Here is a 24,906-nt window from a genome sequence, read left to right on the forward strand (position 1 = left end):
CCACCAGCTGAGTGAGGCTGGCTAATATGGGAATGGTGCTGGTTAGTCCCCAGTCCAGGACAGGCGTTCAAGAACTGGAGGAGGTAGAGAGGGGTTACTGTCATCCATGGGTGAAGGGGGAGTCCCAGGTGCATGGCATGAATCCACTCAGCCAGCTGAGATGGGAGCCACCCACTGCGGGACAGGAGAGGCTTCGGGGATGGGTATCTGGGGAGAGACTAGCCCCTCTAAATGAAAAGGCGGTACTGGCAGCTCCCTTTCAATGGGGATCTAGGAAGAGTAGTGAAAACTATCCCTGTTCCTTCAGTACAGCGGGTCCGGCTGAGTGAGATCTGCATCTCTGCTGACTCCACTAACTGGGTCGGACTCGCCTTCCTGTTGTGGAAGCAGAGCCTGTTTCTGAACCAGCCAATAGGTGCTTGTCTGACTGTGTTGCTGTCATGATAGGTCCATCCTCAGCAGCAGCTCCCTCTGCTGCTCCCAGCGCCGTCAGCTCAGTGGGCATCACCCTCTCCCTGGCAGCTGAGGAGACCGAGCCCACCCAGGCTGGTCGATTACCCAGTGGGGAAGCGCCAGTGTCTGGGTCACAGCAAGCAAAGATGTTCTTGGAAGGGAGGTGAGTAAATATACAGCAAGCTCCCCACTCTGTAACCACATCAGTGGAAGGGCTCTGAGCTGGGTTGGGGAGCGGCTGGGCGTTGGGCTGATTCCTGCTTCTGTAAACTGCACAGCTTCTTCTGTGGCTGCAGAAGTTAGCAAGTAACGACCCTTGGGGTCTATGGACAGGCTTGTTTTGTGCCTGGTATACAGAGCGATGCTTGTGACCACGGAGGTGGCAAATAGAAGAGAGAGACTGGCAACCCACGCACTGGCAGCTCCGCCTGGCAGTGGGGTTGTCAAAACAGGCAGGGGTGTGGCAGTTAGGTCCCCAGGCCTAAGACACACCCATCTGCTGGTAATGAGGCGCTATGCGTGTGTAAATACCTGTCATCCTCTGGTCCCCCTTCAGAGGGAGTTGGGAGCAGCTGTTTGACCAGAGGGGGTCAGCAACCTTTCCATTCTCCAGATCTGCAGCCCCTTTCCCTGGCTCTTTGTCCCCCCAGCTGCTGCTAGCAGGATAGCACTGCTTGCTGGCTGGCTGGCTGGCACAGCTGTAGCTGCTAATTGGTTGGGAGCCAGCCTTCCAGTATTAAACCTTCCCCTGCTGCTTCTGCTCTCCCATCCATGTACCTGCTCATCTCTCCTCTTCTATCAGCCTCTCCTTGGTGTCCCTGCTCTCCCTAGAGCTGGCCAGGAACTTCTTGTTCCCCACTGTGACTTCCCCCAAAAGCTGCTGCTACTGTTACCCAGGATACCCCTCAGCCAGCATGCATTTCCCCCCTTCCTGTCCACATCCCAGAATGCTAGAAATAAATACTTCAGTGAAGCCATGAAGGGGTTAATTGTACCTGATTGCGAGTCATGGTGTTCGTTGTAGACCCAAATGGATCTCTGATCAGCATCGAGAGGTTTTCAGTGCCCCCGCTGCTGATACCATGGTGTCTTTGCCCTTTTCTTTGTGCCCTTTAACAAAAGGATCTTCCCAGCTTCTTCCATCCCTAATGTTTTTCTTTGTTCTCTACCACTCCTCCCCAAATTGTAGTTTCTGCTACTTAGTTTAAAGGCTAGTGTTGCTCCTTCAGGCCTGGGAGAGTTTGAAATTTACCTGGGAGTCTTTCCACCGTTTGAACAGCCCACCCTGTTGTGGGGTAGGAAAGTGGAGCCAAACTGTGGTGGTCTCTTGTGGCAACGGCAATTTAAAGCACTGTCAGTGTCTTACCCACACACCTGCCTGCCCATAGGAGAGGCCACCTCTCCTGCATATACCCATACTGCTTATGCTCATTGTTGTCTGTCAACAGGGCCTGTCACAGCCCCGGAATCCCACCCAGATGTTGGGTTCCTTGCAGGTTAATCCAGGTGCCATCAGGCATGCATGATGAGTGTGGTCTGTGCAGGGAGGTGTAATCTGAGCAGTTCGCACTGAAATGTTGCCATCACCTAATCTAATATCCTACTGCAGCATCACAGTCATCACTAAGGGGCTTGTATCTTAGCTTTGATGACAGGGTGTCAGGAGATATGGGTTGTATTCCCATCTGCCACTGACTCAGTGACCTTGGTCTGTGGTGATGGGGGCTGATTTTGAGCAGTTGATTTTGAGCAATGACTTCCCCTCAGGGGAAGTCACTGTGTGAGGCACGTGTTCAGCACTTCTGAAAACCTGGCTTTTCTCTCCTCCAGTAGCATGGGGATCATTCTGATCTACCTGTGGCTGGGCAAAGAGCCAAGAGGGGAAACACTGGGACAAGGAACTGGGAAGGAGTCGGGCTTGGGGAGACTGAGTTTGGATGAGGAGTCTGGGAGGAAGACTGGAACACAGTGCAAGGGACAATCGGGGTGGGGGATGACTGGAGGCCAAATGGGTTGGGGAGAAACAGATAGGAGGAGCTGGGAGTGGGAAATTGAGATAGGCTGTGCAAGGAGTCTGGGACGTGGATGAGAAGCCTGAGGAATGGAGATTGGGACTGACTATGTGAGGAGAATGGGACTGGGACAAGGAGCTGGGGTGGGGAACAGAACACAGACAGGCTGGAAGGGATGAGGCAGAAGGGTTTAAGCATGGTGGGGTCAAACAGAAGGCTCTGACCAATAGAGCACCCTCCCATCCACAGCCCGGACTGGAAGTTGCTCTGATGACCGCAAATATCTGCGTGTCCTTCGCCTCTAGTTCGCAGAGAGGATGACAACCTACTACTGCTATCAGTTACTCTGTTCCCTTAAATAGCAGAGATCTGTGATGTGAATCTAAAGGTTCCAACCCTGCTGATGAACTGTGCAGGTTCTGTGTGACTCTACATGATAGAATTTGTTTTTTTGATTTGTTTTCTAGTAACCTAGGAAATTACACACACAAACTATGTTAAAAGAACATTATTCAAGTTGTAAAGTCAAGGACTCAAAAGTTAGAAATTCCAGAATTAAGACAACATTAATGTGGCCCCCTTCTGCACATGCTTTATGTTAGTCTTTAATTACATGATTACATGCTACTGTTTCCACAGGACCCTTGACTCGTTTATTGCACAGGATCAACCTGCTTCTAGGGGTGAATCCCAATTGTGTAGTGAATGAGGAAGAGAGAGGATGGTCTCATGGTTAAAACAGTTGGATAATGTCCTGGAGAATTGGGTTCTAGCCCTGCCTCTGCCAAAGAGTTCCTATGTGATGCTAGGCAAGTCAATTCAGTGTTTCTCAACAATGGGTCTAAGTTCCCTCTAAGCTGTGCGGCCACACAGCTGCCTATTAAGCCCCACGCAGGCGCCCAGGGCTGAAATGGGGAGAAGCGCCCCTCCCCACCCGCCCTAGTACAGACCTGCCTCCACCGTGGAAGAGGAGCCCGGCCCAGCCCAACCCCGCCAACGCTGCCGTGGCCGGGGAGAGGTGCCTCTTTCTGCCGGCCTCAGCGCAGACCTGCTTTGGCCAGGGGAGAAGAGCCCCTTCCTCGGCCCGGCCCCAGCATGGACCTGTCTCAGCCGGGGGAGAGGAGCCCCTCACTCGGCCCGGCCCCAGCATGGACCTGCCTCAGCTGGGGGAGAGGAGCCCCTCACTCGGCCCGGCCCAGGCCCGCCGGAGCTGCTGTGGCTGGGGAGAGACACCTCTCCTCCAGCCCCGAACTGCTGTGGCAAGAAAGGGCTGGGGGGAGTCATCTCTTCCCACTGCAGCCCCAGGGCAGCCTGCACCCCAAACCTCTCATCTGTGCCCCCCATCCCAATCCTCTGCTGCAGCCCTGAGCCCCCTCCTGCACCCCAAACTCCTCATCCCCAGCCCCATCCCAGAGCCTTGAGCCCCCTCCCACACTCCGAACCCCTTGGCTCCACCCCCACCACATGAATTTGTTATGTGCACCAATATGGAGGTAACGTGTCACATATCACCTCCATATTGGTGCACAGAACAAAATTCATTCCGCACATGGACGTAAAAAATTAGAGGGAACACTGGCCACAGCCCCCAGGAGAGTGGGAAGGGTCCTGAAAGGCAATCACGGGTGGTGGTGGGGAGGTGTGGCACTGACTATTTTATTACAGTCTAAAGCAGACAGTCTCGCTTCCCACACACTCTTACCCTTCAAGGTCAAGCTCTCTACCTCTCAAAACTCAGAGATAAATTATATAGGCCGATCCTTGCTGTCACTGCTATATTTTTACTCTGATAAAAGGAGGGGGGTTGTGAAAATATCTGACTTTGAACAAGGGGTTGCCAACTTGAAAAGGTGGAGAAACACTGACTTAAACAGAGCTTTTCACAGGTGGTCACTGATTGTGTTCCTCGTTTTCTGGGTGCCCGACGTGAGACCCTGGGGGCTGATTTGCAGAAGGGCTGAGTACTCATAGCTGCAGCTGGAGTCAACAGGAGCTGTGTTTTGAACATACAAAGTGCCATAGAACACCAAGTCCTCTGAAACATCAGGTCCTAGGGGTCTCAAATTTGGCACCCAAAATTAGTGGACACCTTTGACCTTAATCTCTCTGCCTCATTTCCCTCTCTGTGTCTGTCCCCTATCTGTAAAATGGGAATAATACCACCTCATCTCACAGAGGTGTTGTGAAAAAAAATCAGTTGATGTCTGTAAAGCATTCAGATAGTGTAGTGATGAGTACCATAGAGAGCCTGTGAGGAACTACTAATTCTGTCTTCAGAGCAGGGTTTGAACAGTGTGGAGTAAATAAAGCCTGGGGACACTCGCTGAACAGTGAGGCTAAAACAAAATATTGAATAGATGCTAGTTAAGTGAACACCACCCATCCTGTGTGCTGAATGAGGCAGGGGCCCCATGAAAAAACAGTATGTGACCAAGTAATGAAGTATGCACAAGGGAGCCGAATCAGGGTTGCCCAGGCAACATTCATTCTGGCATTTCCTAATTTTTGAGTGTTTTACTTCAACCTTAATATAATGTTATTTTAATGCAGATTATTTGTATGTAATTTATTCTTACATTGTACAATATTCTCCATTATTCCTTGTGATCTTTCTTATGAGGGGAGTCTGGATGTTTTACTCATGGCAGGTTAACAGTCTAGTTTGTAACCTTTACCTTGAAATACATTTGCCTTTTAAAAAAACCTGTGTTTCCCAGAGCTGATTCTCATATAAGTTAACCTCGCCCCAACCTCCGGCCCCTGTCGGCTTTTAGGAACTGAATAGTTTATAGGGCTTAAAAGCCAGAGAAAGCATTGACACAAACCTCAAGGATTTCTTTTCACTAGCAATTTTGTGTGTGCGCTCCATTTCTGTTCCCCAAGCTGCAGGTTTGAGGCTGAAGAATCTGGTGGTTTCTGCCCATTCATGTATCTGTTTTTAATTTTGATCATGCATAATTCTCACCCCTGTGTAGACACCCAGCAGAAACCAGGTGCTGACATTGTTTTCATAGCTAGAGTCTGTGCACCAAAGCCACGCTAAGTGATTTTTCCATTCACTGTAATGCAGGGGAGCCACTTTATTTCATTTTTACTCTGTATTTTTTACATTGCAACCCTGGCAACATCCACAGCTGCTCTTGGGTTTTAGCGAATGTAGTGCTGGTGAAAGTCCCTCCCTGTCAGAACACAGGGACAGTGGCTGAGTAGGCTTTCTCTGTGCTGCTGTGCCCTGCTGGCACTGCCACATGAGACAGGAGTTCTGCCTCTCTGCTGAGATGGCCAGGAACGTGGCTTTGGGGATATGAACACCAGCTTATTAAGAACTGGACCCGTCAAGTCATTTCACACAAGCCACCAAATACATCCACCGGGCCCTGTGTGCATGTGCCTTTGCTGCAGGATTCTGCCGTGCCACTTGAAACTGTTCATGTGTTGATGCTCTTAGTAAAACAAACCCCTCACCTGCTGTTCTGTCTTAGTGGAATCTAATCCTGGCTGTAAACTTTGACATCTCTATTGAAATGGAAACCACTTGTCTTTTAGCAAACTGCTGGATGCCCACCCAGAGCCAAAGAAGCCGTCGGCCTCTGCAGCAAGCAGGAAAGGAGGGGGCTCTTCCGCATCGGGGCTGAAAAAGTTCTTCTGCACCCTCAGCCAGAGCACCAAGCAGAAACTGGGCAGGTTCCGGTGCTACAGCATGGATCAGATTCCCGCCGAGGGGCCAAGCCTGGCTCCACCCCCAGAAGCCCAGGCAGATGCCACTGATTGCTCTAATTTGAAGAAAGCACCTTCCCTGCAGTCACTGCGCCTGGTGAGTCCCAAGCGCGACTCTGTACATGCTGCAGGTCTGGCAGTTGTGAGATCCTTTACAATGGAGGCAGAACACAGGGTCTGTGCGTGGCTTAGATTGGACAGAGCACTGGGGAATATAGCGTAGTAGGGAACAATCCTGTGCTGGGTGTGATTCCCAGCCCTGTGACCACGGGGCATGTCACTTTACCTTTCTGTGCCTCAGTATTCCCTTATGTAAAATGGGAGTTAGGACGCTTACCCTCCTTCCTAGAGGAAGTGCATTGAGATCTGCGGAAGAACAACGCTATATCATCATAATCCCTAGGTTTTACAGCAATCTTCACTACTGGATCCCAAAGCACTTTACAAAGGAGTACAGTATCATTATCCTCATGTTAAAGGTGGGGAAACTGAGGCACAGAGGGGGAAGGGACTTAACCAAGATCACCCAGCAGCAGAGTCAGGATTAGAATCCAGGTCTCCTGAGTACCTGCTAGACCACACTGCAGAGATGCACCATTTACATCTGACCTACTCTGTTCTTTCCTTTGAAGAGTATGCGGGCTGCTGCAGCTTGAACTGACTTTGAGAGAGCTTTGCACTACCAGCCTTAAGTGCACCCCTGTCCGGTCACATCCTGCCAGTCTGCCCCACTGTGTTGTGCACACAGACTGTGGAGTGAAACTTACAAGAAAATTGGTCAGCACAGCTGAACCTGTGTCACAGGCATAGCAGAGGGGAAGAGAAGAGCTGGGGAAGTGTAACAGAATAAGGTAGAAAGAAGAAGATGGAAGAGTGTAGTGGGGGTGGGGAATGGACAACTGAGTGTGCTCATGCGTGTGTGTGCACGCGTGCATAGATCACTCAGGCTGGGTTCAGTCACACTTTCTGCATAGTCCTAGCTGATTGGGCCTTTTCGGGGTCAGACATACCCAGGCCTAGGAGAGCACTGGAGCCGGGAGGATGGTCTATAACCTAATCTGTTCGCAGCCTTTAATTATATGGAGTTTAGATACTGATCTGAAAATGAAGTCTCTTTGCTAATGTAATTGGCCCAAAGCCCCTCCGGTCCCACTGGGGCCCTATGTAACATTGCTCCCAACAAGCGCTGAGCAGTCCAGGATGGCTGAGGGAATTTTATGAAAGCAAGCCTCATCAGACTCCTTCAGGGGTGCACAGTTTCTGAGCTAACCTGGAAGGGTGTGTGAGCTGTCTTCAAACACCATTAAATCTGTGCTTGCTTGTGATTAATAAGAAGACAGCCCAGTGCTTCTTTGGAAGGCATTGATCATAGAGTCATAGAAATGTAGGGTGGGAAGGGACCTCGAGAGGTCCTCTAGTCCAGCCCCTACAATGAGACAGGGCAAAATAAACCTGGACCATCCCTGACAGGTGTTTGTCCAGCCTGTTCTTATAAACCTCCAATGATGGGATTCTACGGTCTCCCTTGGAAGCCTATTCCAGAGGTTCACTGTCCTTATAGTTAGAAAGTTTTCCTAATATCTAACCTAAATCTCCCTTGCTGCAGATTAAGCCCATTACACCTCTACCTCGATATAACGTGACCCGATATAACACGAATTTGGATACAATGCGGTAAAGCAGTGCTCCGGGGAGGGGGGGGGCTGCGCACTCCGGTGGATCAAAGCAAGTTCAATATAATGCAGTTTCACCTATAACGCGGTAAGATTTTTTGGCTCCCGAGGACAGCGTTGTATCGAGGTAGAGGTGTACTTCTTGTCTTACCTTCAGTGGACATGGAGAATAATTAATCACAGTCCTCTGTACAACAGACCATAATATATATATATATATATATATATGAAGACTGTTATCAGGTCACCTCCCCCTCGCCCATCGTCTTTTCTCAGGACCAAACATGTCCAGTTTTTTAACCTTTCCCCACAGGTCGGGTTTTCTAAATCTTTATCATTTTTGTTGCTCTCCTCCGGATTCTCTCCAGTTTATCCCCATCTTTCCTGAAGTGTGGTGCCTAGAATTGGACACACTACTCCAACTGAGTAGAGCAGGACAAGTACCTCCCAGGTCTTACATCTGACACTCCTGTTAGTACATTTGTTAATATAGCAATGCTGGAGAGATGGAAGAAACCGGGATTGTTTTTCTTCCTCTGTTGATTTTTATGGTTTTCAGAGGGTTCAAGAGGGATCAAGAGGATTTGGGGTTTCAAATGCTGGTCACTTGGGAGCTCCCTGAGCGTCCCCTTCTGGCAAAAGACACTTTTGCTTGGATTTTCTTCCAGAACTACTTCTGGTTTTCAGTACTCTCATTCTCCCACTAGGTGTCGCCCTTCTGCCAACTGAGGAAAGCCTCTTCGGCACAGAACCTGCATTCTCTCCTGGGCAAGGCTGACCGTTCCAGCTTCTATCTGGAGGGCAAGCCAGGAGAAAGCAAAGCAGCTGACAGGTAGGAATGTGGGAGGGCCGGGGCGCTCCCAGTTCACCCCACTCCAGATCTCTGCTGATATTTAATTGTTCTGAGAACGCTGACTGTACCGATCTGCGATGGAGGTTGCAGCTGGCGCTGGGTGATAGTGTTCTACGTTAGTCTGTAATACAAGTTTATTCCACTAGTGGAGATGCCAATGCAGTAGTAAATAATTGATTATTGAGCTCTGTCTGTGTGCTTGGTGCTGCACAAAGCCTGGCACGAGATATGGTCCTTGCACACTGAGCAGTTCTGTTGCAAACCAGTGTGGACATCACTTTATTTCAGGTTCGCTGGGTTGTGTGCAGTTCTTCTTGGGGACGTTCTGGTAAGGAGCCAAGCTTGGTCCTGTCTGTAGGGGGTCTGAATGTGTTGACGGAGGAGTTCCCGGTGCATGGGGCAGCTTGGAAGAAGGTGCCAGTGTAATAAGGGTGATGCACAGGAGTGCTGGGAGGAGTCTCTATTGGTTGGCCCATGGCACATGACCTGGGTTAAGGTTCCAAAGAAATGCCCCAGTCACATGCCAGGGCTCCGTCTCCAGTGAGTACTATTACACCTGGGGAAAGAGCAAGAGGGGCCAAGAAGCCCTTTAGGAGGTTGGCTAGGGTGGGAGGGGGACAAACAGGGAGAAATAAGAGCGGAAATGCAGGTGGGGCAGAACTGTGCAGGGCATCAGAGGGGAGACCAGGAAGACACTGTTATTGTGATGCCAAAGGGCTGGCAGGGGAAGCCAGCAAAGGGAGCTGAAGAGGGATATGATACTCTGAGTGGGAGGAGAGGAAGATGCAGCGCTTGCTCCCCAAGGCACATTAAATGCCATAGAAATTACTTCACCGCCGCGGTGTAGTCACCTCCGGGCTGGATGCTGGCAGACAGCACAATACTGAGGGCCTGGGGGATGTTTGAGCCAGGCACAGCGAGGGAGACTCTTATGCTTGCAAAATGTGCTGCTGGATTTTTAACGTCTGGGCAGAACAGACAGGACCCTAGTTCCAGACAGTCTGAAAGACCTTGTACCTGCTTGGAATTCTGCCTAGCTGCCTCCAAAGGGTGAGCTACCCCTGAGGAGCTGGCTCCAGGAAGGCCTTGCAAACTTCATGTCTAGATTGCTAAAACCTCCATTCTGGGTGCATTGGAGAGCGGCAGACACAGAACTCGTGAGCGCTGATTGGATTGGTCCGCTGTGGGTAGGAGGGTCTAATGAAGAGAGATGGGATGAAATGAAGGAAAGGAAAATCCAGGTGAATATCAGGGAAAACTTTGTAAGTGTGTGACCCGCTAGCCTATGGGGAAGTGAAGGGAGCACCATTGCTGGAGCCAATTGAAACAGGGTTGAACAAAGACCTGGAGACAGTGGGCGGAGAGTGAGACAACCCTGCCTGGGCTCCTGAGGGATGGCCTTAGAGGGTCTAATGCTGCAGGTCTCTTCCATTTCTAATTTCCAGGAGTCTCCCCTTGGTAAGATCAGAGTCTCCTCTGCCTTGAAACAGGAGAACCAAGGGGAAGTCCTTATTAGGTAGGAACAATTCAAGCACTTGCCTCAGGCTCCTTAGAGTGCAGGTTGGACTTGAACCTGTGACCCTGAGATGAAGGATCTGTTTGAAGCTTTAGGCCTCAGCCCTTTACTCCCAGTAGCTGAGATATTACACTTCCTTGCTCCAAGGGTGGTGGGTTCTTTGCTCCACACAGCAGTAACATTCCCTCTGGCTCGGTCCCTTCTCCCTCCAGGAAAGCAGGTGCCCCGCCCCGGCGTTCCCTCAGCGTGGATGACATTGGCGCCCCTGACTTGGTGCGAACAGTCGGGCGGGTGGTAGAAGTCTTCCCGGATGGAACCAGCCAGCTGGAGCTGCAGCGCCCCCCACAGGGCACTTTTGGGTTCCGTGTCTCCTCAGGGAATGGTCGACCTGACACAGGTACCTGCAGTGAATAGTCACATGGGGCTTTATAGCAGCACCATCAAGTAGCTTTTATGGTTTGTTTCAGCTTCTTGAGACCTTAAAAATACACCCCCTCTCAGCACCTGCTTAGTGCTATTAGTCCCAGCCTGCCTGGTGTGTGTGCCCGGCTGAAAACCCTGGCTTGTCTCCCCTTTGGGGCTGCGGCACTGCTTTGAGACTGGCATGTGTTAATACACTACTGCTGGAAGGGAGCTGGGCCTTTCCTGTGGTGTGTTACCCGGCTTGGACTGGGAGCAATTGACATTCCTGGGGTGGGGAGCAATGACACCGTGACCCCCCTGCAGCTTTATGGGACAAGAGGTGGAGAGAAGCCAGTCAATCTGCTCAATGCTCAGGGTCGCTGGCCCTGGCTGGGGGAGCCTGGACAAAGACGGCAGTGTGACCTACGGGCAGCCAGTCTCAGGCTTAGGAATGTTTTGGGTGGGAGCAAATTCCACAAGTGGGGTCTCTGTAGCGGCGCCCTACTTCTGGCGTCCCCTGAGTATCACCCCTGGGACATGGCAGCCCAGGGCAGTAGAGGTGGCTGCCTTAGCCTGCTGCAAGGGGTCTTGCACCTTCCTGTAAAGCAGCTGTTGCTGGCCCGTGTGGAACACTGGGCACGCACTGGATGGTCCCCTGGGCTGACTCAGCCTGGCAGTTCCTGGGCTGTTAGCTTGTCAGCAGAGTAGTGGAGCTCCCAAAACACCCCATCTAGACCTCTCATCCTTAACCTCCTCTGCTGGGATGGGGGAAAGTGCCTGTGTCCGGGGCCAGCTGTCTCTATAAATCCCTATGGAGCCCTGGAGTGCCACCCTGGAAAGCAGCCCTCAGGCAGTAGCGGGCTCTGGGACCTCCACCAGTCTCAGGCTAGCCCTTTGCTATTGGAGTCCCCCTGCTAAATCTCTTCCCCATTCCAAATAGAGAAGAGCTCCCTGAAATGGGGAAGGCTCAGGGCCTGACTGAGTCCAGACATTCCAGGGTTCTTCCCGGCCGGGCTCATGGCAGTGTTGTAGTGCATCTGGCTCCTGGCATCAGGTAGGTGGGCTCCAGGAGGAGGCCGGCATTTGATTTAACCAGCCTTGACTTTGGATACTATATTCCAGTAAGATGTTTAGTGAATTTATTGCCATGACAGTTCTGTAGCCCTGACTCCTCGGTTTATCCACAGAGCGGGTCCGGCGAGCAGCCCTGCCGGGTGCCTCAAACTCAACCATCCTGGGCTCCGGGGGTAGCTCCTTCTGCACCGCTGCAGTCCTTGGCCTTTCAGCTGAGACTCAGATCAAGGATAGCCATTCAGAGCCCCCCGGGGGAAGAGAAGGAAAGATGGCTATTAAGGACTTGCATACACCCAATGGCTGAAGAGCTCTTTAAAGAGGGCCAGTGTGTCTCAGCCTGTTCTGCACCAGGACCCCTCTCCCATTGGGCAGGGTGGTCATGACCCCTGGGCTCAGACCCCCTGACTATGGCAGAGTTCCCCTTACAGACTGGCGTGGGGCTGGGGCTGTGCGGATGTGAGTGCTGTGGGTGAATGCACTGCAGCTCTTGGCAGGCGCGGCGAGGATGTTTTCATGTTTCTCTTTTCCCATCTGTTGTGTGTGCGCTTTGCTGTTTGCTTCCCCCATCGTGTTGCACGTTTGATGTTTATTTGCACAGGGGAGATGCCACACCCCCATACAGACAGTTAGGGACTCGGATTGGACAGTTGGGGACTCAGATCTGCACTTGCTGCAGTGTAGCAGCAAAGAATGGCCAACAGGTGGCCTGCAGGCAGGGATAGATGGCCAGTGATGGTCCTGTGGTCTGTGGCCTAAGCCCCTCTCAGCATCCCTGTCCTACCTTAAGAAATTAACCTGAGGGCTTGCCTGGTGCTGGTAATGAGCGGTGGAGGTCTGTACCTTTGTCGCTGCTTCCAAATTCAGCCCAAATTACAGACACGGGATGATTTGGCGGCCGATGTGCAGTGAGTGGTGGCTGTGGTCCCATCACTAGTAGATGTGTGTGATTTCAGAGATTTCAATGCCCCAACAGGCACCCTTATTGGCAGTGTTGCTTCAGAGGCCATCAATTGAGCGAGCATGAAAACTGAGCCCCTCTCTGACTGCGAGTGCTCACCATTGGAACAGTGTGGGCTAAAGGTTTTTAGTGAACTTGCAGCTTATCCAGATCCCTCTATGGCTCGGTGCACCATGGGGTCTTGGATCGCTCCAGATCCTGGCCTCGCAATCTGGTATGCTGTGAAATTTGGAGTGAACAGGAAGGTCAGAAATTCGAAGCAGTGGGGATCAGTCGCATGTGCAGGGAATGTGTGCTCTGAGCAGATTGTTTATTTTTATTGTTGTGCTGGCCAAAGGTCCAAGTTGGGCCCCATAGTGCTGGCCCTAAATGTCGTACAAGCAGAAGAATATCCCTGTGTGCGCTGATTTGGTTTTCCACCTTAGTGAAATGCCACAGTGAGAATTTCCATTCTTCTAACTGGTCCGATCGCAGAGCTTTCCCAGTCTGTCTTCCAGCATAACTCTAGATTTGCCTGAGTCCCCTGCTCTCTGAAGAGCTGGCCTGAAAACACCTGCCTGGTTCTGACTAGATGGAGACCAGCGAGTTGTACCCAATACTCACAAAGGAAGAGCAGATAGGCCAAAGTGACCTAAGCAATGGTCTGTTTGCAGTGTGCAACATTAGCAACAGCAGGAGCTGAGCGGAAGGGTAGGAGTTGGTGCAGGGGTCCTAGTCCTAGGAAGCTGCACCTTACTCTCTGCATAACTGGGGCACTGAGTGGGTTCTCTATTTGCCTTGCAGGCATCTATGTCCAGGAGATGGCAGACACCAGCACAGCCAAGCTGTACGCAGGACTCCTTGGAGTGGGGGATGAGATCCTGGAGGTGAACGGTGCCAAGGTCACCGGGCTTGGCCTGGCCCACATCAGTGAATTGCTGTTATGGGCTGACACCCTGTCCATCCGAGTGCTCAAGCAGAGACCCACCAAGCGGTAGCATGGAGGAGGCCAGGGTCCTGCCTGGTTGCACCCAGGAAGCATGATGCTACGCAGTGTTCAGTGGCCTCGCTGAACAAGGATTGACCTGCGTGTGGGTGAAGCCCCTGCTGCCTCATGGGGCGCTGCAGGGACACAGTCCTTGGCACGGAGCCCAACTCCCGCTGCTAGGAGATGCCTTTATGACTGGAAAGATACCTGATGCCACAGGCAGCGCTGTGTCTCCGTGTCTGGGACCTTTCTGTGCTAACTTGTGAGCGTGTGCAAAGTTGTGACGGACAACACAGATCCCTGTCTGTGGCCAAGGGACTGTCAGGGCGATGTCTGCTTCACAGCCTCTGTCTCTGTTGGCGGGCTGGTGCACCAAGCAGCTCATGCACGCTAGTCCAGGAGAAATAATGGGTGCGGCTGCTTGGCTCCCCCGCGGTGAGTGTTAATGGCTGGGGGTCTGCACCCAGACATGCTGAGTAGCATTCAGGGGCCAGACTTTCTGTGCAATATTTTGTTCCCCAACATTTGCCAGCTTGGGGTAGACGGGGGTCTTATTTTCTGCCCTCATCCACCACACAGTGACTACCTGCAATGCGGGAAGGATCCGTGACCTGCCAACTAGGTCCCTGCTGTTCCCAGTGGCCAAACAGCAGGGGGCGCTGCCTGATCAGCATATCCATCAGAGGCTTCCATGGTGGGGGCCTGGCAGCACCAGTGTCTTCAGCTCTGAGCGCCAGCCTGGCAGCTGTGCAGCAAGAGCCCACGGCTGCCGTGCAGCGCCGCCCTCTCGCCAGGTCTGCCTTTGTGCCCTGCATGCAGTCAGTTCCTCTCCGGTTGCCTCATGTCACCGAGCCCAGAGCTTTCCCACTGGCTCCTTGGTGCCAGCCTGAGATGAAGGCCAATGTCATTCTTGGGCTAACTCATGCTGGTGAAATAAAGGGCGGGACATAGAGCCCAGAGACCTGCTGGATGTGCTGATGAGACCTGTTTGGCCTGGCGAGGGGCTCATTTAACCAGTGTTGGAAACCTCTGTATGTTCATCATTGTGTTTCTCTTAACTTATTAAAAATCTCTGATGGAAACTCTCCACACCCTGTACCTGAGTTATTGGAGCAGGTGTGAGAGTTGGGAACAGGGAACGGGCCTGTTAATGTTTGAGGGCAGTGCTCTGAGGGTGGCCGGGTCAGGTCCATGCTTGCTGATGGAGTGCGGTGCTGCAAGGGGTGTGGTGCCCTAAGAGGAGCATGTAGATAAATTGCGGGGGGAAGGTAGCTGGTGTTGGTCGAGATACGCAGTGCTGGGAGGGATAAGGAGATGGACAGGAGGGAGGAGCAGCCAGTCTCAGCATCTGTCAAAGAAAGCCATCCCACAGCTGGGGAGGGTCCCCGGTTCACAGGGTGGATGGGAGGCTGGGAGCCATAGATCTGGGGGAAGGGGAGCAGGACGGCTGAGTCTGGATGCAAGGGCTGCAGTCCGGTTATGGGGCTGGAGCAGCAGGAAGGTTGTCACTTAAAGGGGGACGTGGTTGTGGGGTTAGTCTGTTTAGGGACAAGCAGACTTGCCTGCAATGCCTCAGTGCTGCGCAGTAAGCTCCCTGTCAGAGGTTAGTCTGGCAACGTGACACGGTTAATGGTTAGAAACCAGAGTCCTACCGGAAGTGGGGCTGAGTTGGTGCAAGTCCCAGAGAAAGGCCGGATGACAGGCAGCTGGTCTGGCAGCTCAATGTGCTGTGTGGGGGGCAATGCAAGCTGGCGGCTTGGAGACCTCCCAGCCTGTTGAGCTCAAATGGGGGGACGCATCCCGCAAGGACCTTACCGGTGTTATTAGTCGTGTGTGGATGTGACGGTTCTGCTTGGGACACTAGAACCAACAAAATCTGGTCCCTGGGACTGCATAGGATGAGCCATGGAAAGGCAGCCAGAGTGAAGAAAGGGCTCCGGTATACTATGAACTAATCTAATGGGATGCTGCTTAAAAGCAGGGCCAGAGGGATGGAGGAGCCAGCCCAGGAGAGGGAGCTGGTAGTGGAAAGCAAGGAAAGAAGAGGTTTGTAAGAGGATGCACAGGGAGGGACTTTTGCTGGTAAAGTGGAGACTTGGGAAAAGGGGAAGTTATAAGCAAATTGCTCAGTTCAACCTTATCTCTGCCTCCCTCCCGCCCCTGCCTCCAGCACCCTCTGCACGGGGAGCATGATCTGTCTTATATACACACTCACGCTCTGGCTGTCTTAGGACTTCCTCGGCCTTCGCTCTCTTCATCACGTCTGGGGCCTTTGCTCTCCCAGGAGGTCACTTTTGCCCCTCCTCACTGCCAGTGGTTTTAACTAACCTTGTTATTGGGGAGCAGGCAACACTGCCAGACTGAACAGCTGGGTCCAGCCCTCCCCACCCCCCTCTCAGCACCTGCTTAGTGCTGTTAGTCCCAGCCTGCCTGGTGTGTGTGCCCGGCTGAAAACCCTGGCTTGTCTCTCCTTTGGGGCTGCGGCACTGCTTTGAGAATGGCATGTGTTAATACACTACTGCTGGAAGGGAGCTGGGCCTTTCCTGTGGTGTGTCATACACACCGACAATGTTCGGTGCCTGTGTATGTTACCCAGCTTGGACTGGGAGCAATTGAGATTCCTGGGGTGGGGAGCAAAGACACCGTGACCCCCTGCAGCTTTATGGGACAAGAGGTGGAGAGAAGCCAGTCAGTCTGTCCACTTCCAGTTGCCAGGTAACACCTTTCCCTGTGGCAGAGGGGAGGGGACGTGATGCTTTTGCTTAAGGAGGGCAGTTCACCCCGGGCCCAGATTGATAATGGCTGAAACATGTTACCACGGGCTGGCTGGTTTGTGGGCTCGGCCAGTTCATACTGCACAAGCTTCCCCATCACACCTCCATTGCCACAACTCGTCCCAGGGAGAAAGGCCAACAATGGGCTGAGCCTGGGTGCCGCACTCCCCTCTTCACCCTGGATGTTGCCTGTCTGGGTCAGGGCTGAAGCCCTGGGCGAGGAGGGCTTGTGCTGCTCTGTAGTTGAGTGCGGGGCCCGGCTGATCTGTCACCTTTGCTGAATGTATGTATTAAATAACTAATAAAACCAATGGCAAAACAGTGCCCGAAGCTCCCCTCTGCTCCCACCACATAGGAGGCAGTAAGAGCCATTCATCTCTGCCCTCCAAAAAATTATGATTAGCACAAGGGAGACGGCCATCAGAGGTCACAGCCGGATGTCGGTGGGTGGCAGATGGATAGCCCCGGGCTCCAGGTGCTGCCTCTTGAAAGGAAACACTATGTGGCTCTTTATCTATGGAGGGCCGCCTGATTTAACCCTAACGCTCCCTCCACTGGTGAGCTGAGCTGAGTGGTTTATGCAGGCAGCCATTCTGGCTTCTGTGTGGTAACAGCTGCTCGGCCATGAACCGTGTCCTCACAGCTGTGCTTTCCCAGCCTGGTCAATTGGTTTTAGGTGACCTGCAAAGGGAAATATTTTAAAATGGGTTTTGTGCCTCTTTCATTGCATCTAGATTTCCGCCCCTCAGGAACAACAGGGAAGCAGTGTCTGGATTTTTTGCTGGAGGTCCAGTATTGGGAGAGCTGGGTAGAGGGGATGAATTGTTAACAGTGATGTCCTTTTCCTAGAGGCTGGACGCCCCTCTCAATTGCTCAGCTTTCGTCTGTGCTGACGTTGTGAACCCCACCGAGACTCTAGCCCTTCGCACCATTCCAGGGATGGAAAGCCCTGACTTTCTGATGCCACCAACCCCTCTTTTAGGGAAGAAAAACCCTTTCATGCTTGCTTTATCCCTCGCAAAGAAGGGCACGATGAGCCCATTTCTTTTTCCACTGCAGGTCACCTTTCCAGGGGCTGCCAGTCTCACCTGTGAGAGGATGGCGGGAACCCAGGTGCAGAGTCACTGGAATGGCAGGCAAGCTAAGGTCTCATTCTGAGGAGTGCTGAGCTACATGTAGGGGGCACCAGGGTGCCCTGCTTCAGCACAGCAGAGCCTCAGTTTCGCTGACATGTCAATAGGCACTTGGGGGTAAAACATGCAGCCTGCCTCAAGTGCTTATAACTGAGGAGTGGAACATCCTTCGCTAGCCACTGGCACGGGCTAGTTGAGGTTGGTTAATGCCGGGTTTATTTTGGCACAGGCTGATCGCCACTCTAGTGAATATACGTCGGAGAGAAAGCTGGCTGTGATGTGTCCCAGAAGTAAACGCTGCGAGTGCTCTCATACATGTGAAGGAAACCCGCGCTCTGATGGGAAAGCTAGTCAAAGCCAGCCGGAGCGCAGTTCTGGATTTATTCCAGCCTGCAGACATCGCAGACAGCCCCGTGGGGGGAGAGCATGGGAAGAACAGGAACAACATCTCCCCTGTTCTCTTCCCTTATGGCAAGGAGAAGCAGCCTGGGTGGTTGTGTGGGAGCAGCAGCTACCCAGGTCTGTCCTACACACACAAAGGAAGCTACGTTGGGCCAAAGGGCCAGTGCTGACAGCTCCCTGCAAAAATACTGTTACCTAGCACTTAAGTCAAACTTTATGCTTTCAAAGTGCTGCCCAGACATCCCTGGGAGGTGGTGTAAGTATGGCTGCTTGTAACGAGCAGATGAGGAAAGTGGGACACTGAGGCGAAGCGATTTGCCTGGGACTATCCAGGATGGCAGTGGCAGAGTGAAGATTAGAAGTCAGCTGTTCCTGGTTCCCAGCCCTGTGCTCAGTGCACCGGGCCATGCTGCCCCTCCACTGTCTCAGTGCACTTTGGAAGTGCCAGTGACCCCATTAGAGACTCATCCTGGAGCCCAATGCAGCAGGGCTGGATGCCAAGCCCCACTTAGCAGCTGGGGCCGAAAGGAGCCTCAAGTGGGAGTACGCAGGGTCCTCCCTGAGCAGGCCGGCTAATCCCGTGGGAAGCAGAGGAGTCCGAGGCTTCTGGGATGGGGGATGCAACGATCTGGACACCGTGCTGCGCCGATGGTGCATGGGTACCATGGAGACAAGCGCAGTACAACCAGAGAGAGGGGTGTGTGTGTGGGGAAGGCTCAGCCCAGGCACAGACAAAGTGACTGGCCGGAGGCTGCTGTCTCTCCCAGCAGCAGATGGGGCATCAGCCCCCTCCCCGCTGAGTGTGACCGCTCCCCTCTGCCAGCCCTTTTATGATTGGAGATCTTCTTGCGGTGCTCTAGAAAACAGGCCCCTGTAGCCTCTGCTCTGTGCCAGCTTTCCATGCAGCCCCAAGCAGCCTGGGCACAGCTGGCATCTTCCTGCCTCCATGGCAGCTGGAGAGAACCAGTTCAGTTCAAGCACACCCCCCACACCGCCTCTGTTGCTCCGGAGGCAGGAGGGCCCCCTGAGGCAGCAGCAAGCCTCTGTGCCCCACTCACACCCACTGCAGGCCCCAAACGGCTCTGGGCTAGCAGCCAAGGAACGAAGACACCTGCCCAGCTACAGCTCTTCCAGCCGCCTTCCTTTCGCCCAGCGCCGCCCCCGCTCCTTGGATGAGTAATTCGGCTTTTGTTCTCCATCCCCCAGAGAGTTTATATTTCAATGCTAATGATCCCAGGGTGTCTGGACAGATTGCCTGGCTGTTCTTCACCCGGGGGGAGGGATCTTGGCTGCTTGCAGAGCTTTTCTTCTAAAGAAAGCGCCTGTGAAGTATAACAAATAACCTCTGCCTCTCTCTCAAGCAGCATCATGCTGCTACAAAATCCCCAGCCAGAGGGGGCCACCCCCTTCAAATGCCACCTCTGGGGCGAATCTGAAACTGGTCTTTAGAAAAGAAAGCAACTGAAAGAAAAACAAAATACTAGCAAGCAAATCAGATTAGCTGCAGTTTAAAAATACTAACCCAAATAAAGGCCCTGTGAGTGGCAGGCTGGAGTCGTTCTCTGTGTGGGAGAGATCACAGCAGTTCTGGAAAACTGTTTCTTCAAGCCTGTACTGTGTCCCCCTCCTTCGCCATTCCTCCTTGTAGGACGCAGCATCAGGCCAGAGATCGTTTGCACGGTAGAGACAAGATTCTGATCACTACATCTAATTACACAGCAAAGCAAATCATTGAAAGTGCTGGTGTCTTGATGGCACCAATATTGCCAACCCCAGACGTTTAGAAATCATTGGATTTTTTTTTTAAAGTTCTGCATTGTTTTGATTTGCCTTCTATATTTTGAACCTTTCGATTTCATGACGTCAAGCTTTTGTCTTCAGCTGCGACGGCCAGAAAAATCCTTATGCTGAGATTCTCCTGTCATAACTAATGCCAAGAGCTGGGGCTTTAAGAGCACCACCAAAAAACGTGAGACTGGTGCTAAAATTAAGAGTTGGCAACACTGATAATAAACAGGAACCTGCCTCTTGATGCAAAGTAAGACTGAGAATGCTGACTTCCCCTTAGAAAGCACTGGGCAGTGCAAGTTCCATTGTTCTGAAAAACAAAACCACTGTTGCCTCCAAGGGACACGATCAGCCTAAATGTGCCCCAAAATATAGGCCTGAGGAAGGGCTAGCGGCAGCTTTTATTCAAAACACGTTAATGCCATGGGAATTCTTTTAAAATTATCCTCAGCAGAGTTTGCACCCCAGACATTACAGCATGGGGCCAGCGCATGTAAATTGGTGACCAGTGTGACCTCACTTGCTAAGCTGGACCCCAAAAAGCAAAGGGCATTAAACACTGAAAAGTAAATTAGAATGTAAAGAATCTCACTCTTGGTTTGGGGGTGTGAACTGACTTGTCACCATTTCGGGCACGGGGTGCTAGACTGGGGCCCAAACCCCTAGATACAAACACCTTTCCCCCCTTTACTGAACGTCCAGGTCTGGATCTGGATCCTGACTTAGCCTCAGGCCCATCTCTAGTTGCTGGGGGAGAATCTCCAGCTCCTGCTGCTGGTGGACAGAGGGCAGCTCTCCAGCCCGTTTCCTGGTGTGATTCCTCACTGTGTTCACCAGCTCACCTGGACGTGGTGTGGCTTGGCGGTTCCTCTGCTCTGGGTTCCATGCTCCGCAGTTGGGAGCCGGTCGTGCTGTTGGAATCAAGGTAATCAAAGTAAAAGTTGAGAACATTTTTAAGGCTGTCACAGCGAATGTGAACAGGGCCCTATATGGTAAAGTGGGAGCCACGCAAAAAGAGAGAAATTCACTAACATGATCTCTTCTGCCTCTCGTCAGGACCGACAGCTTATAACCATACTGTGATTGTGCAGTGCGCTCAGTGATCTATGTAGTCCTCCATCTTCACTACTCCTGTGTAAAATGCCCACCCCATCCCTGTGTTGGAGCAAGCCACAAGCAGGCATCTGTCTCTGTGTTAGTTTCACTGGAGTATCTTTCATCAGGCTTCCCTTCATCAGGTGGGAAGTGAAGAGGAAGACGCATAAGTTTGTGGTGCGATGGCTGACTCGGCAGGAAGATACGTCACCTACTATTGGATAGGCTGGACAAGGTGAGATCGGTTCCGTAACCATGGCTTGGAGAGGCTGGTGGGGACAGGTGGCCCTAATTCCAACAGAAGGCCACATGAACCAGGTAATGTGACAGCCAAATGCTGGGCCATCCCCCCCCACTACACCAAATTCTGCCCTCAGATAGCTGTTGTCCTTTCATCCACTGTAATAGGGACCATGGCTGTGTCAGAGGGTGGAAGAAAAACATCTGCTTCTGGCACAAAGCAGCATGCACATCACTGCACCTTTGCGCTCACCCCAGAAAGCCTACGATTGCTCCAGATAGCTCCTGGGGTGCTTGTGCTCTGGGCATTAAAGCGAAAAATGGAAAGACCCAGACATAACCTACTTTCTTCACCTTAATTCTTTGCGTCTCCCCACTGTGGGAGGAAGCCAGCAGTGACAGCATTAGGGACCCTACAGTGACAAAGAGGGCTGTGATGGCATAATCCCTTCTTCTGCCTTTTGCCCTCCACCGAAGCTCTGTCTTTGAGGGGAGGCTGCTAGCTACTTCCCGAGCAGCAGAACCTTTGATAGGATTTGCTGACACCTCTCATCTCCCTCACCAGTGTTTTCCATAGGAGACCTGGCACTATGCTCCCCCCCCATCCCAGCATAGTAGCACCTGCTCACAGATTGCCGGTTTGGCAATACCCCACTTGGCAAAGACCTCGCTGCAATTTTGGAAAAGGTCAACTGGCTCCAACGGGCAAGAAATAACTTCCCCACTATTTCAATTTCAGGCTGTTTGCCAATTGGTCACTTGGATTGCGATGCTGCCAATGGGACTGTAAGATCCCCAGGGCAAAGTGTGTACCAGGCCCATACGTGGAGACACCATCATTTCCATGGACTCGAGCAAGGAAAGTGGAGGTAAAATTAACTATTGCTGGGCCAGGCCATTTGCAGCAACCACTTAGCACAAACTCTGCAGGCAGAATCTCTCCATCCAGTGGGCTTTGGGGAAGTGTTCAACTTCTTTAAATGACCAACTGTTTTGACAGAGGGAAATGAGATGATTCAGGGGATTAGTAATGGGAAACAGAGCATTTCTCCTGGGAGGTGGCTTGCTGAAATACAAACTAGTTTAGTAGCTGCCCAAAGCTGGTGCCATCCATTGACATTGTGACGATCAACGTGAGGTGAATGGGAGGGCTTACTGCCAGCGTTAGCCAGATCTCCACATCAGTATTCGCTCCTTTGGTAGCACTCCCAGCCCAAGCCACAGGCTTTTGGGCCCGGAGATTGCACTGTTCCATCAGACCTAGAGGTGGGCGCTCCATGTCCGAACGGAGGCCCTGATAGGAAGGCTTCTCTCTGTTTATTCATGTGCTTGTATGGTCCCCTTCGCTATAGGCCCTGAGCCTGCATTGCTCCTGCCAGTGCTGCATCTGTTGTGTGAATGGAGGATTCCAGTTGTCAGGGAGAGCAAGGTGGCACTTTTCACGGGCAATTAATTCACTTGTTTAAAAAACTAGCTGCTACTTGACACTGTCAAAATTGAGCCCCTTGGCTGCACTTGCTGTGACAGGGCCATTTTATCCAAGCTTCTGCCTACTTGATCCAAATAATCAGTGGAAACAGCTTGCCCAGCAAACAGGGACTGGCACAAGTATCCTTGGACAGGGAAAGTGTGGTGCCAGCTCTCACATTCACTAGCTGGAAATCCTAGGCCTACAGGGATCTCAGGGAACTACATTCCATCCTCAGTACCCATGTAAAGGAAGCAAGAGATGCCTTCGTTTTGCTGGTTACTCCAGTGTCTGGCTATGGCAGTCCCCACTCTTCACTGCTGATGTAGCTACAATGGCAGACTGGAGCAGTGCTCAAGCACTGGGGATCTGGAAGGCGAAGGAGACCAGCCCCAGGAATGGCGCTCCTACATCCTTGGCGTGTGTGTGTGGAATTAGGTGGCAAAAGGGCATTTGCCAAATGTAGGGCTGAGGTAGACACTTGAGTTATGTCTACACTGTATTAAAACACCCATGGCTGGCCCCTGTCAGCTGACTCAGGCTGGAACCTGGGCTCTGGGACCCCAGGAGGGTCCTATAGCCATGACTCCAGCCCAGATGTCTACGCTGCAATTTCATAGCCCTGCAGTCTGAGCCGGAGTCAGTGTTTTTAGTGCAGTGTAGACATACCCTTGGTTTCTGTCCTTGCGGTTTGGCAGTAGTACAGGGAAAGGGCAAGCAGTGCCCCTGCCTTTGGCTCCTGATGCTTAATTCATGGCCACTCACTAAGAAGAACATGGCTGAGGCACCTGATCTTGCATCTATTAGCAGGACCTTGCTGGCTGACTCAGCTGGCCAGGCCTGTGTAGGCTCAGCTTTGTCTAATTGCTTACCTGGGCTCATTAGCTGCCATTGAGAGGTATGCTGATGATTGGTAAAATAGATGCCCTGTTTTCAGGTGTCTAGCTTTTGTGAAGTAAGGCTGGTGGTGGACACTGGTGAAGAGCAGAAAGGCTGTCTTGTGGAAAGCTCTCAGTATGAGGGCAGACATCCTATTGCTGGTGATCATATACTTCAATGTCTGTGCTCAGCCAATTCTTCATCTATTGTGAATCATAGGGGTGGCGTTGGCTCCTTAAACTTATCATTGCAGCTTGTGTCAATTAGTCAGGGATTTCAATGCTCCCTACCCAGAAAGGGCACAGATTAAAGCAACTCCTGTGCTCTACAGGGTCATGGTAATATACCAACAATGCTGTATGTGCTTGAAAATCATTTCCTCTTTGGGGATGGTTTGTGGGGTGGCCTACGCTGCCAAACCATTCACCCAAACAAGTGGGGAAAAAAATTGATGAGACAGGTGTTCAGCGAATCTCTACTTTAATACTGTAGAAGGATGAAGGATTCTTTGCATAACCGTAACATGATTCCAACAGCAGAAGTCAACAGTTGTTGATATTTTAGAGTAACACCATTTCCTTAGACGGCTACTGCAGCTCATTATTTAAAACATTTCTCACAGGCTTTACGCTATTGCCCAGTGTCCTTACTCTCCAACAGCTACTACTAAGCTGTGACTTATCACATTTTGTTTCGTGGGAACAGTGGCCGTGGTGTGATCACATTGTACTCCACAGGAATGAACTGCCGTCAATCCTCACCGAATATTTCAGGGGAAAACAGACAGCAGGATCTCCACCCAGGCATAGACCAGCTGCTTTCCTGTGCTGCAGCAACACAGCATATGGATCATGAGTGCTAAACCATGTATACACATGGGTAAAGAATCATCAGAAGAGACAACTGTAAGTTTTCCAGGACTAGCTTTGCCTCCCACTCCACTGCTGTCCCCTTGAGTCTTGACCCTTACGTTCCTTAGTGGCAACTGGCTTCTGGAACATAAGGGGAAACTGCTTTTTCCCTGACTGTATCTATTTAAATAACCTTTCTACATAATTAATTACCAAACTTACTCCCCATTAAAGATGAGTTCATAACTTCACACTAAAACAGATTTGATTTTTTGCATAGCCAAATCCTTATATCTCCCCTTCCCCCAGCTAACAGTCAGCACACCAGAGTTTACAACACAATCACTTCAACACCAAGCAAATATTCCAGAGCTGTTTTTTCCACTCATGCCTGTGTTGCTCCCAGATCAGAGTAGCAGTTCTACTGTCATCTAAAACACTCAATGGAATAGCAGCGGAGGTTTGGTAATCGGTTACTGCAATCTTTGCTCCCCCACTGAGGACAGTAAGAGGGAAAGAGTAAAGGAAAGTTACTTCTGCATTCTGGTAAGTCAGAGCTTTTTACAGAATCCCCCCAGATGCATTGTCCTGATGAGCATCACCATGGAGAGCAGCCAGTGCATCCAAACGGAACAAGCAGCTGCTGCACTA

The 24,906-nt window shown here is 51.7% G+C and overlaps 2 protein-coding genes across 3 annotated transcripts in view; one reads left to right on the top strand and one right to left on the bottom strand.

Annotated features, from left to right (window-relative positions):
• KIAA1614 (KIAA1614 ortholog) overlaps positions 1–14,712 on the top strand; it is a 36,001-nt gene extending 21,289 nt beyond the window's left edge. Inside the window, exons 7-11 of the mRNA XM_034779007.1 lie at positions 448–616; positions 6,012–6,279; positions 8,563–8,687; positions 10,437–10,621; positions 13,442–14,712. Of these exons, the coding sequence (XP_034634898.1) occupies positions 448–616; positions 6,012–6,279; positions 8,563–8,687; positions 10,437–10,621; positions 13,442–13,635 (941 nt within the window). The 3' untranslated portion in view covers positions 13,636–14,712. The remainder of the gene's footprint in view (positions 1–447; positions 617–6,011; positions 6,280–8,562; positions 8,688–10,436; positions 10,622–13,441) is intronic.
• Positions 14,713–19,469: 4,757 nt separating this feature from the next.
• Positions 19,470–24,906, bottom strand: part of STX6 (syntaxin 6) — a 29,603-nt gene continuing 24,166 nt past the window's right edge. The window contains exons 8-9 of one of the 2 annotated variants that reach the window (XM_034778355.1): positions 20,565–20,633; positions 19,470–19,641 (exon numbers count right to left, since the gene is read on the bottom strand). In XM_034778355.1, coding sequence (XP_034634246.1) covers positions 19,592–19,641; positions 20,565–20,633 — 119 coding nt within the window. In that variant the 3' untranslated portion in view covers positions 19,470–19,591. Of the gene's footprint in view, positions 19,642–20,086; positions 20,634–24,906 lie in introns of those variants that run through there. The other variant, XM_034778354.1, reaches the window with a different exon arrangement.

The sequence above is a fragment of the Trachemys scripta genome, chromosome 8 (genome assembly GCF_013100865.1).
Source record: "Trachemys scripta elegans isolate TJP31775 chromosome 8, CAS_Tse_1.0, whole genome shotgun sequence".
NCBI classification, from domain to species: Eukaryota; Metazoa; Chordata; order Testudines; family Emydidae; genus Trachemys; species Trachemys scripta.